General features: G+C 42.4%; 1 protein-coding gene across 1 annotated transcript in view; it reads right to left on the reverse strand.

Moving 5' to 3' along the window:
- Positions 1-675: 675 nt before the first annotated feature.
- The window catches only part of LOC127418553 (rho GTPase-activating protein SYDE2-like), a 58,371-nt gene continuing 46,362 nt past the window's right edge, over positions 676-12,684 (reverse strand). Inside the window, exons 5-7 of the mRNA XM_051659130.1 lie at positions 6,958-7,139; positions 6,626-6,857; positions 676-5,374 (exon numbers count right to left, since the gene is read on the reverse strand). Of these exons, the coding sequence (XP_051515090.1) occupies positions 4,725-5,374; positions 6,626-6,857; positions 6,958-7,139 (1,064 nt within the window). The 3' untranslated portion in view covers positions 676-4,724. The remainder of the gene's footprint in view (positions 5,375-6,625; positions 6,858-6,957; positions 7,140-12,684) is intronic.

Raw genomic sequence — 12,684 nt, forward strand, 5'->3', positions numbered from 1 at the left:
AAAAACAATTATTAAGAAATATTTCAGATTCTGCTCAATTTCTTGGCCACTAATCAAATATAGACCATTTCAAGGATATAAACAATAACAGGAAATAGAACACTACTGATCCTGAAGCACTTCATTAATCGAGACCTTTTAAGATGAGATTTAAAACGTTAATCATGCTAAGGTCACTGTGAATGAAGCTCCTCCCGCTGTTGTTTTGAATGAGTTTGACAACAAACAGGAAATGTTCAAGGAACAAAGACGTCACTTCCTTAAACCGACGAACAATCCTTGAAATGGTCTATAAGCAATTTTTCTGATAATGATCATGTTAACTACTCTGTACAGACGGTCAGATTTCCATTGAAACACACAAGATGCTCTTTGAAACGTTCTCAAATCATGCTGCATAAAACATGTTCATCAGATTGTGTTCATGCCAGCTTGAGTTCATATGTACCCTAATGTATGACACAGACTCACCTGATAATCAGACTGATGTTGATTCATCGGTCGTCTGTGTGACGTGAGCAGAAATGACAGATTGTCCAGTGTTGCATAGGATGACAAATTAAAGGAACGTTTGGAACTTACAAGAGAAATTCACATTTGCCTTCACATCTGCAAATATACACTGCTAAACATATCCAGCATTTCAAAAAGAACATTTGAGTCGACAGGTCTGCATGAAACATACACTTTAATGTGACCATTCCTCAATATCAGTACAAAGAATATCTGCTCAATCAAACTTTCATCAAGCAAACTATTACAAAACCACAGCTGACACAAACAGAGAGGGGAATGTTTTCTTTCTCAATAAGAAGCTCACATCTTTAAATCTACCGTAAAAAGTTTCCTTCTAACTGATCGTGGATCAGTCCTGTCCCTGATCTCTATACGATAGAGGTCAGATGTGGAGTGAGGGTATCTGATCCCAAATCAGACTTTAAAGGAAACTATAGGCCAACACAATAAGAGTTACCAGATCAAATACTGCAAAGATGAAGTCACACTAGACAAGCTGAATGCAAATAAAATGCAACCATACAATCATGCATTTTGCATATCAAAATAAAAGCTTGATGTCCAATATAAAATCTAAAAGTCTTATTTTGGTGGTTTCCATTTTTCCAATAGACATTCTGAATGTAATGTTATTGATTATTCATAATATAGTTAAAACTGGAGCCCCGGAAGAAGACCCCATATTGTGTTGCCCATATTCATTCTAGTGTGACCCGCCCCTTTAAGACTGACGAAACTGAGACCATGGCAACCAAACAGACCTCTAATCGACTGGTATAATTTGCTGGGTTTATCTGTGTGGGAAAAATCTGAGAAAAATCTAAAGAAAACCCAAGTTCATTATTCAGGTTCATTTATCTTTGTTGTAGATCAGCCAAGGGCGTAGATTTGGCTTGAACATTGGGGGGTTGCATGAACTTTGCGGGGTTGCATGAGCACTGAGGGGGTTGCAGCGTAAAGCATTCACTTGTTTCCATTAATAATGGTATAAATATTGGGGCCCCCCCTGGAATCTACGCCCCTGAGATCAGCTATAACAAATCCTCAAAAATCCTTATATAGACCTTTTAAAATGAGACTGTAGTCCATACTTCTTTATTATAGCTGTGGAGATTATCGTCAAGCGATAAGCACAATCAGAAATTGCTCATGGAAAGACTCATAGTCTTATTTTCACAAGTACTGCAAATTTACAACCATGCCATAAATGTGAGCAGCTGCCAAATATATATATATATATATATATATATATATATATATATATATATATATATATATATGTATATATATAAAATCACTGTAATTAAAATAATCTCTATCTACACGTATAAATACATCCCGCATTAGGAGACACCGAGAAACCGTTTTGACCGTAAAGCTTTTGACCGTGCAATGCTCAAATTTACTGCACTTTCGTAACTATAAATTGACCCAAAATCCCCTCATTCTGTGAATTTGTTATATTATTACATAGATTCAACAAATGTTTTTATATATATTCTTATTTCAGGCTGATCTACAGGCCAAATACTTATAAGGTAGCTGACGAACATTTCAAAAATGCACAAACTGAAGTGTATGTCATTGAATATACAACATATTATGCCTCTATTCATACTGTACATACATATGTGTGTATGTAAAATACTGATTAGTCTGTATCCCTGGACTGCTGAAAAATAATGTATTTACAAATATAAAGATCAAAAGAGGGAGATTTTGTTTAGCATGTGTGGCGGAATGACCCGCCCCTCCAGCTCCTCATCATTGCCCTGCCTCTTAGGGCCGCTCTTCAGCTAGGCTCACGATGGGAGTTGGGCAGGAGAGTGAGAAGAGGTGCATAATTAATAAGCCTCATTCTGACAGTGGTGAATGAAGCACACCTGATGTGAATAATGCTTCACCACCGCTGCCTTTAAAACGCAGAGCGCACCTCTTCTCGGGGAGCCGGCTCCAAATCTCCATGTGTGCACACACTGGCATCCTCGCACGCCCAGGACCAGAACTGGGAGGGTTCGGACGAGGTGATGCGCCGCCAGACCTGCTCCTCGAAACCCCTCCCTCCACCCCGGACCGATTAGATGAGTCGCCGGGGGAGAACTGCACACGTCGCGGCCGACGGGCTAGAGGCCGGGCCGCCTTCCCCTCTCACCTGTTGCGGGCCTAGGAAGTCAGGCCGCCAAGGACACCACTGCCCCTCGCGCCGTGGACCCTGGAGGGGAGCGTGTGCAGCAGATGGACCCAGCTCATGCCTGGGCCATTCCATGGACACTACCCCACCCTTCACAGAGCCCCGTCTCACCGCGAGGATGCCAGATTCTCCCTTTATTATGATCATTATTCCCCCTGGATACTTTATTATCCCCTTTATGGACATGTTATTTTGATTATTATTTCCAATATATGCCTCTGCGAGGCTTGACGCCACACCCACTGTGTCTGTCACTTGCTCACCTCGCCACACATGGTATCTGTAGCTAGGATGCATAACGGAGTTTGATAAGTATATCAGTTTTTGGCGTGCCGCTAAGTCTCACGTACAGTGCGCATGACGCAAATTTATTCATCAGCATAGTACGCACAGACTGTCCACAAGCATCCCAATTTTCTAGACATGCAGAAGGTACACGTATGTGCGCACTGTACTAAAAGGGATTCAAAAAGTCGTAGTGTGCATGTGGTGAATACATCTGTAAGCCCTAAAGCGTCCAAAAGAGTATACTTTGAAAGGCTGAAGCGAACGGCATGCAGAAAAACAAAGTATACCCTAGTCTTTAGGATATCAAAGTTGTTCTATAAATTTTTGTCCTTTCCAAGACGTGCGTGATTGTTGAGGTGCTTTCAATAGCCTTGTTGATTTTAATAGTTATTTTTTTAGCATTTCTTAATCTTTTTTTAAAAACCTTTTAAAGCTCTGCTTAACTATTGTAAAATATTTGTTTTACAAATAACTACATTATTACAAGCATATTCATATTCAGCTGTCCAAAGCTTGTTAAGGGGGAAGTTTTAAGTATTTTCCCTAAGTAACTCATATTGTCTCCGTTTTAATCTCATACAACTACATTCACATTTTAAACTACAGACCAGCAGCATGAGTTGCTCCCTGAAGGAAAGGGTGTAGGGTTTAGGGTGTAAGGTAGGGTAAGGATTAGGGTAAGGATTAGGATCTAGGGTTAGGGTTAATACCTTGCTCCAGTCTGAACATGGAGCAACCCTACACCTTGCTCCAGGTTCAGAATGTAGGTGTAGGGTTTTGAGTGTAGGTTGATATGTATAGGATTTAGAGCATAGAGTGTGGGGTATGAGTGCTCTCTCTTCAAGCAGAGTGTAGTTCAAACCCTGGTCAACTTTCAGGTAAACCCCAAGAACTTGATTTGTTTTCACTCAATTGTGCAAAAATCTAGACCTCCAAGAACAGGTCTGATGACCCTCAGGTAGGGTGTAGGTAGCAGAGATAGAGGTTTGGATTTAGGTTATAGGGTGTTGCGTGTAAGGAGCTGGTCATGGGGTGTAGGACGTTGATGGTTTAGGCCATAAATTGCTAAATGTATGGTTTAGGGCATAGAGTTTAGGGTAGGAGTGCTCAATTCTACTCCTGAAGATCTATCTTCAAGCAGCGTGTAGTTCAAAATCTGCTCAACTTTCAAGTAAATCCCAACACCTTGATTAGTTTGAACTCAATTCTAAAAGAATCTAGACCCCCAGGAACAGTTCTGAGCACCCTCTGGAAGGCTGTAGGTCACAGGGATTGAGGTTAAGGGCCTGGGAAGCATGTGTAGTACCTAGTTCTCCCACATCAACGCTTCACACCTATGTGTACCTGAACTCCCAGCCATGCCTCTAACAACAGGCCTCGTAAGTGCATTGGTTTACATCATAACGATTTGTACCTTTGTAGAAAGTTAAAAGCTCTCAATATCGTCAGCACCACCTTAGGCACCTGGTGCACCCCTAAAGGGTTCAATGGGTTCTTCTAATAAGAAGAAAAACAACAAGATCAACAAAACCGAGGAATGTCTTGGAGTATGTCCATAGTGATTGACCATAGCACTGTTGTCTCCAAAGAAACACCAGATTTCCACTATTTTGACTGGTCTGGCAAAGAGTTTGTTCTTGTTGAGTTCTCTCCCCAGGTTGCCAAAGAGCATCTTGATGCCCTCCTGCAGGTCTCGCAAGTTGAGCCAGTCTGGTAAAGTCACCCAATGTCAGTACCCAACATTTAGCTTGTTCTTGTTAAGTTCTCTCTCCAGGTTGCTGATGAGAGTGTCAATGCTCTCCTGCAGGTCCCGCAGGTTGACCCTGTTGCTCAGTACCGGGCTGATCTCCTGGATCTTCATGTAGGCCTGGTAGGTGTGCTCTTTCAGTCGATGCTCTTCGTGATCTGGTAGGATCTGATCACAGGGGCTAACAGGAAGTTCTTCCTCTACTTGTAGCCTGTCCAAACCTCCTCTCTCCTCTCCTTCGCTCTCTTCCTCCTCTATCTGCATTTCCTCAACTCTCTCCGTTCCCTCGTCCTCCTCAGTCAGCTCTTGTTGGGAGACCACATCTCCAGTACCCTTCGGCAAGTCCTCCTGCCCTGCGTTCGGTGGCTCTTCACTGGGAACGCCCTCATATTCGGCCTCCTCCGGGCAGCTCAGTTGGAGGTATGGCTCCTGGCAGCCGCTCCAATCCCCAGCGTAGCGGTTACTGGGACTGTCCAGGCGGCCTGCTCTAGGTCGTAAAACTCCAACCATTTCTGCCTCTGTTAGATTCAGCACCTGCGGACGCTCCTTCCTTCTTCTCACAGCTGACGTCACCGCTGGAAGCGACTCCCCTGGGGCAGGTAAAGGGGGAGACTTACCCTGAGCATCCACAACTACAAGAGAGATAAAATGACGGGTTGAATACAGGAATTGAGTCAAATTTGATTAAGTTTTTATTGCAAAATACTCAAAGCATGCAGTACAAACTTAGATACATGCCTAAACCCCACCCCCAAAACACAAAGCCTCTAACTGCTTTAACTTTACCTAGCCCGACTAAACAATTTTGGCTAAACTTCAAATACGTATTTTTTACTTTAAACTCTAAACCTTTACAACCCATTCTACTAAACTTTCCACGAAGGCCATAATCCACAGACCTGGTGATTGATAGAAATGTGCTACAAGGGGCCTGGGTAGCTCAGTGGTAAAGATGCTGGCTACCACCCCTGGAGTCGCAAGTTCGAATCCAGGGTGTGCTGAGTGACTCCAGCCAGGTCTCCTAAGCAACCAACTTGGCCCGATTGCTAGGGAGGGTAGAGTCACATGGGGTAACCTCCTCATGGTTACTGTAATGTGCTTCGCTCTCGGTGAGGCGCTTGGTGGATGGCGTGAAGCCTCCACACGTGCTATGTCTCCGCGGTAACGCACTCAACAAGCAACATGATAAGATGCGCGGGTTGATGGTCTCAGACGCGGAGTTTCATCCTCCGCCACCACAAGGACTTAAAAAAGCGCACTGGGAATTGGGCATTCCAAATTGGGTGAAAAAAGGGAAAAATCCACAAAAAACAAAAAACTAAATAATGCTTAACTAATCGATCACCTGTCATCATCTGTCATCTCTAATTAAAGCTACACTTTCTATTTAGAGCAGAAATGGCTACTTCAGACCCTTAAAAAAAGTAATATAAGTGGTACCAGATTCCTACAGTGAAGGTCTCAGATGATAACACCACGGTACTCTGATATACACCATGGTATGGAAAGAGTACCATTTTCATGTACCATGGTTATCAATTTCTATTCCAAGGTACTTCAAAGATTACCACTGGACCAAAAACCATGGTACAAAAATACATGGTATTAAATCCGGTCACACCGCAGCACAAGTGCAGCTGGCCTCATGCATGTTCTCCACACCTGATGGATACTCTTTTGCAAAGAGAGACCCCTAAACACAGGGAGATTGTTCTGGAGGGTGGGCGAGCTGGCGGGTCAGCCACAGTTGAAGGTTAAGACAGGAATGTGCGTAATTATAGACTGAGTTTACTATACCGCCTTAAGAGCCAAAAGTCAACTAGTTGCTTTTGAAAATATGTTGTTGCACATCCCTAGTTTATTCCTTGCAAATCTGTTCTTACCTGGCCAGAGCTGCAGCAGGTAATGAAGAACCTCAATGTGTTTTTTGAAGTGTAGAGCGCTGGCCAGCTCCTCTGAGTCAATAAACACCCGGTTCCCGTGAGAGGACGCATCCTGTCGCTGACTGAGCAGAACCGGACCAAAACAGACCGCGAGGTTCTGACACGTCATTTTGTTCACCTCGTGATGAGACGCCACACGCTTCAGATGATCCAGGAGCTTCCGTAAGGTCACCTGATACAGGAACACACCCACACAAAATGGTTATGTAATATTCCATGTTGCTCTCTGTTGAATTTTCTGGGGCTAAATGTCTTCCAGAATATTCTTGTACCTTCTCAACCTCCGGAAGGATCTCCAGCAAGCTGACGGCGTGTTTAGAGTCTGCCGGGTCATTCTCACAGCCGCAGGTTCCAATTTGCAGCGGTCTCTTCGCCATGGAGTCCAGAACTGACTCGTACAGCTGTTTAGTAATGAGCGGATGAGGAAGCTCACGGAGATAGTCCTTCAATACCCCTACAAAGAGAGTGAGAGAGAGAAAGATTCAACAATTAATCAGCCGTTATTATTTATTTAATCATCATAATGTCTTTTTTAAAGGTGGATTTGAGCGCCACTAGTGTCACCAAATAATAACATTGCAAAAATAATTATAAATTGGCCGTCACTATGTCACTATGGATAGAAGCGTTCGTTAAACTTATGCCTTTGGCTGAGCCAATTCAGGAATGACTTATAGTTGGCTCTGCACATTAAACTGGAATACGAGAGCATTTTTAACATCCAAAATGTTACTTTTCCTTTAACACAACTATTAATTTCTCACTTTCTGCACACTTTCTGAAAGTTTGACAACTAGCTTTCTAACTTTCCTCGAGGTATGAACCAACTCTCAGTCTAAAATTAGCTGATGTTCATTTCATTCACAGATATATGTGCCTCGCAGGCAAGATTAAACAGCTGACAAAAGAAAGCAACTATTAGAGTCAGTCATTACTGCGTTTGCTGGAGTCCGTCCATGGATCAGTGTGCTAAGAGTCAGAGGAAGCCCCATTGTTGTGCCGCCTTTTTTTATTTTTTTTTATTTCACAGAGGTGTTGGAATTTGTCCCGGAATGTCAGGGTGAGGAACAATACGAGGCCTGCCACGTTCCAGAGGCGGGTTTCACACCTGAGCAATTATATTCTGAATGGGTGATGTTAATCAAGAGCCAGAACTGAAACGCTGCTGCAGTGCACACAGAATTTACAAGCTCTCCAGTTTCATTTAATGGAGGATTCAATTTCAGGTGGTAATCCCATGATACTTTGTTATATATGGCGGTACTGAATTATTTTTATATATGTTTATGTGGCATTGTATTTATGTGGTAAATCACAGTACTTCAAACAATACAATGGTAATACTATGATACTATACTATAATACAATGTCCAAAAACCACAGTATTGTTACGGTAGTGTAAAAAAATAAATAACAAAATAAAATAAAAACATGGTTATGTCATGGAACATGTCAAAAACATGGCACAACATGGTGAATGTCCAAAAAACATCATATTACCATAGTACATATCTAAAAAAACATGGTAAAAACCATGGTATTATCATGCTATAATGCGGTATTACCATGGTAAATGGCACAAAAAAAAAATGAAATGTCAAAAAACATGGTATAACATGGTGACTGTACAAAAAACATAGCAATACCGTAGCATATGTCTAAAAACATGGTATTACCATGGCAAATGGTCATAAAACATGGCATCAACATGCTATAATGGGGTATTATAATGGTAAATGACAATAATAATAATAATAATGAAATGTCAAAAATGGTAAAAAATAAAATAAAAAAACATGGTATTAAATGGTAAATGGCCCAAAAACGTGGTATTACATTGTAAATGGCCAAAACAAAAAATGGTATTATCATGGTACATGTCTAAAAAGATGGTAAATGCACAAAAATCACAGCATCATCATGCTATTTGTCAAATAACACTGTATTATTATGGTAAATGGCTATTAAACGTGGTATAACATGGTGAATGTCCTAAAAACATGGTACATAGCCAGAAACCATGGCATCATCATGCTATAATGTGGTATTATCATGGTAAATGGCAAAAAAAATAAAAAATAAAAAAATAAACATAAAAAAAAAACCATGGGATTATCATGAAACATGTCCAAAAACATGGTATAACATGGTGAATGTCCAAAGAACATGGTAAATATTGTATTACCAAGATAATTAGTCAAAAACATGGTATAATCATGGTAAATGTTTAAAAAAAAAACGTTATTATTAAGGTAAATGTCTAAAAACATGGTTTTACATGATAAATGGTCTAAAATTTTTATTATTGGTATTATTATGGCAAATGGTCAGAAAATATGGTATTACCATAGTACATGTCTAAAAACATGGTAAATAGCCAGAAACCGTGGCATCAAGGCAATACAAATAAAAGACACATCTAACAAACAAAAAACAAAACATGGGATTATCATGAAACTTGGTATAGCATGGTGAATGTCCAAAGAATATCTTATTATCATAGTACGTGTCTAAAAATAACATGGTATTATCATGGTAAATGTCCCAGAAACATGGTATTACCAAAATAAATGGTCCAAAAGTTTTATTATCATGGTAAATGTCTAAAAACATGGAATTGCATGAAAAATGGTTAAAAAATAAATAAAATGGTATTATTATATAAAACATGGTATTATTATGGTATATGTCTAAAAACATGGTATTACAAGGTAAATGTAAAAAACATTATCTTATCTTGATACATCTCAAAGATATGGTAATACCACAGAACTATTTGTGTGACTGACAGAGAGAGAGAGAGAGAGAACATTTCACAGGCCAATTAACAGACTCTCAATAGAAGAGCTAATTCAGTCTGATTTCACCTTTGACCTGAGGAGTGTATGTGACAGTATGTCATGGGTGGCAACTGAAGGACACACGGGCACACACACACACACGCATTCTAGTGTAGAATAAACCCTTTTTATCCTGACATATTCCATGAGATTAAATGCACTATGATATCATCTGACCTGTTAATCTCACAACCAAACAAATGAAAAGCATAGTGATGATTTCTCAGATATAACTCTGAAAACTAAGTGGAATATACAGTTCTGCTCGTGGATATCTAGTTGACTAGCTACTAAGAGCCTCCGACAAAACTGAGTAACTTTTGACGACACGCTGAAATCTCAGAAGTGCTCACTGAAGCAGTCCTCGCAGACTGATATAAACCTGTACACACTGACTGCTGAAGATTGCATGAAGCCAGCCAATTAGAGTTCATCTTGTGACATCATGGTGTTACATGTTTTATAGCACTTTTTCACAAAACACACTTTTGTCTGAGGGGGCCCCTGGGGTCTGTTCATCTCACTGCAGTGAATCAAACACCATCTGTGTGAGTTCACACACAAACACACACACTTGTTAATGACTTTGTATGTCTTTTCAGGACAAAAGCGTGCACACACACACACACATACACACGGTCAGAGGGGGAAGGGTACAGCGAATGCATAACCGATGACTGACCAACAGTCAGTTTTTGTACTGTAATGTTGTGATGAATGTCACTGTAATGTTTCTATAGTATGCACAAGAAAGTGTCCATACTAAAAAATGTCATGATCCTATTCAGAATCAGAATCAGAATGAGCTTTATTGCCAAGTATGCTTACACACACAAGGAATCTGTCATGGTGACAGAAGCTTCCAGTGCAAAAAGAATACCAAAAATATACATATACAACATATACATACAAACATTTGAAATATACATATAAACATATTGTAACAAGGTTTAAAATGGGCAAGGAGGAGGCGGGAACCGGACGAACCATCAAAATAATGTTTAATGAAAACTTAAAAAGACACAAACATAAACACACATGACAGCTGCGTGTGGCTCTCTCTCTCCCAAACTTACACACCCAGCTCGGCTTTATCCCTCTCCTCGGCTGATTAGCCTGATTGGGGACCGGCCGTGCACACTCATGGCCCGACCCCGCCCTCCTCCTCATCACACTCCTCCCTCCTTCGCCTCAGGCCGGGGAACACCCGGCATGACGTACATCCCCCCACCTCCTTTCTGGGGGGGGGGGGGGGGATGTTGCCCTTCCGGCCCCCACCTTTCGAGACCTGGGAGGGAGACAAGGGGAGGGAAAAGGGGAGAGGGAAAGAGCGAGGCGGAGCGACAGTGAGAGAGGAGAGAGAGAAAAAAATTGCTTGCCGGTTCCCAGATACGCCGTCACCTGGTCCTCGACCACTCCTCCACCCTCTGGTGGATGACAGCCGCTCCTCCCCTGGCGGACCGGAGCAAGTCCTCCGACCCCTGGTGGATGGAACGCCCCTCCGGGTTCTGGCGGCCGGTAGCGAGCCCCTCCGCCCCTCATGGACGGCGGCCATTCCTCCACGTCCAGGCGGCCGGCAGCGACTCCTTCGTCCCCCAGCGGACGGCCGCGGCTTCTCCTTTGGGCGGACGGCAGTGGCGGGGACTCCACAACAGTGCATCCCTCCTCCTTCCCGGGTTTCGGAACCAATGTAACAAGGTTTAAAATGGGCAAGGAGGAGGTGGGAACCGGACGAACCATCAAAATAATGTTTAATTAAAACTTAAAAAGACACAAACATAAACACACATGGCAGCTGAGTGTGGCTCTCTCCCGAACTGCTGCATCCGGCTCGGCTTTATCCCTCTCCTCGGCTGATTAGCCCGATTGGGGGCCAGCCGTGCACACTCACGGCCCGGCCCCGCCCTCCTCCTCGTCACACATATATATACATAAACAGTGAAATGAGAATAAAAAATAAGATACAACAGATACATTTATAGAGGAATCTACAGTAGGGCAATAATGTTGTTAGAATATTTTATATACAGATATGCACTTATGTGCAAGGTGATTTATTGTATTGAGCAGAAGGATATGTCAAATAAATATAAATGGAATATAAATATAAATATGAATAGTCGAATATGCACATGATTATATTGCCACAATGGAGAATATTGGGGGCAGTTTTAACTGTTCATGAGATGGATAGCCTGAAGGAAGAAACTGTTCCCTGTGCCTGATGGTTCTGGTGCTCAGTGCTCTGTTAGTGCCGGCCAGAAGGCAACAGTTCAAAAAGGTAGCGGGCTGGGTGAGTGGTGTCCAGAGTGATTTTTCCAGCCCTTTTCCTCACTCTGGAGGTGTACAGTTCCTGGAGGGTGGGAAGGTGAGAACCAATAATCCATTCAGCAGTCCGGACTATATTTTGAAGTCTTCTGATGTCTGACTTGGTAGCTGAACCAAACCAGACAATTACAGAAGTGCAGAGGACAAACTCAATGACTGCTGAGTAGAACTGTATCAGCAGCGCCTGTGGCAGGTTGAACTTCCTCAGCTGGCAAAGGAAGTACAACCTCTGCCGGGCCTTTTTCACAATGGAGTCAATGTGTGTCTCCCCTGTGAGATGGTAGTGCCCAGGAACCTGAATGACTCCACTGCTGCCACAGTGCTCTTTAGAATGGTGAGGGGGTCAGTGTTGGGGTGTTCCTCCTAAAGTCCACAATCATCTCCACTGTTTTGAGCATGTTCAGCTTCAGGTTGTTTTGACAGCACCAGTGAGCCAGCCATTAAACCTCCCTTCAGTATACAGACTCATCGTTATCTTGTATGAGGCCGATGACTGTAGTGTCGTCTGCACACTTCAGGAGCTTGACAGAGGGATCCTTGGCGATGCAGTCGTTGGTGTAGCGCCAGTAGAGTAGTGGGGAGAGCACACATCCCTGGCGGACACCAGTGCTGATTGTACTAGTGCTGGAAGTGAATTTCCCCTGTCTCACTAACTGCTGCCTATCTGTCAGAAAGCTGGTGATCCACTGACAGATAGAGGTGGGATCTTTGGGGCAAGTTGTTGATTCCTTACAGAGTTGAGGATGGTGTCTTGTAGTTGGTAATGTCTTTCAGGCCTCTCCACACTGATGAAGGATCGTTAGCTGAAAACTTGTTATCCAGCTTTTCAGA

Source organism: Myxocyprinus asiaticus, chromosome 28 (genome assembly GCF_019703515.2).
Source record: "Myxocyprinus asiaticus isolate MX2 ecotype Aquarium Trade chromosome 28, UBuf_Myxa_2, whole genome shotgun sequence".
Classification (NCBI taxonomy): domain Eukaryota; kingdom Metazoa; phylum Chordata; class Actinopteri; order Cypriniformes; family Catostomidae; genus Myxocyprinus; species Myxocyprinus asiaticus.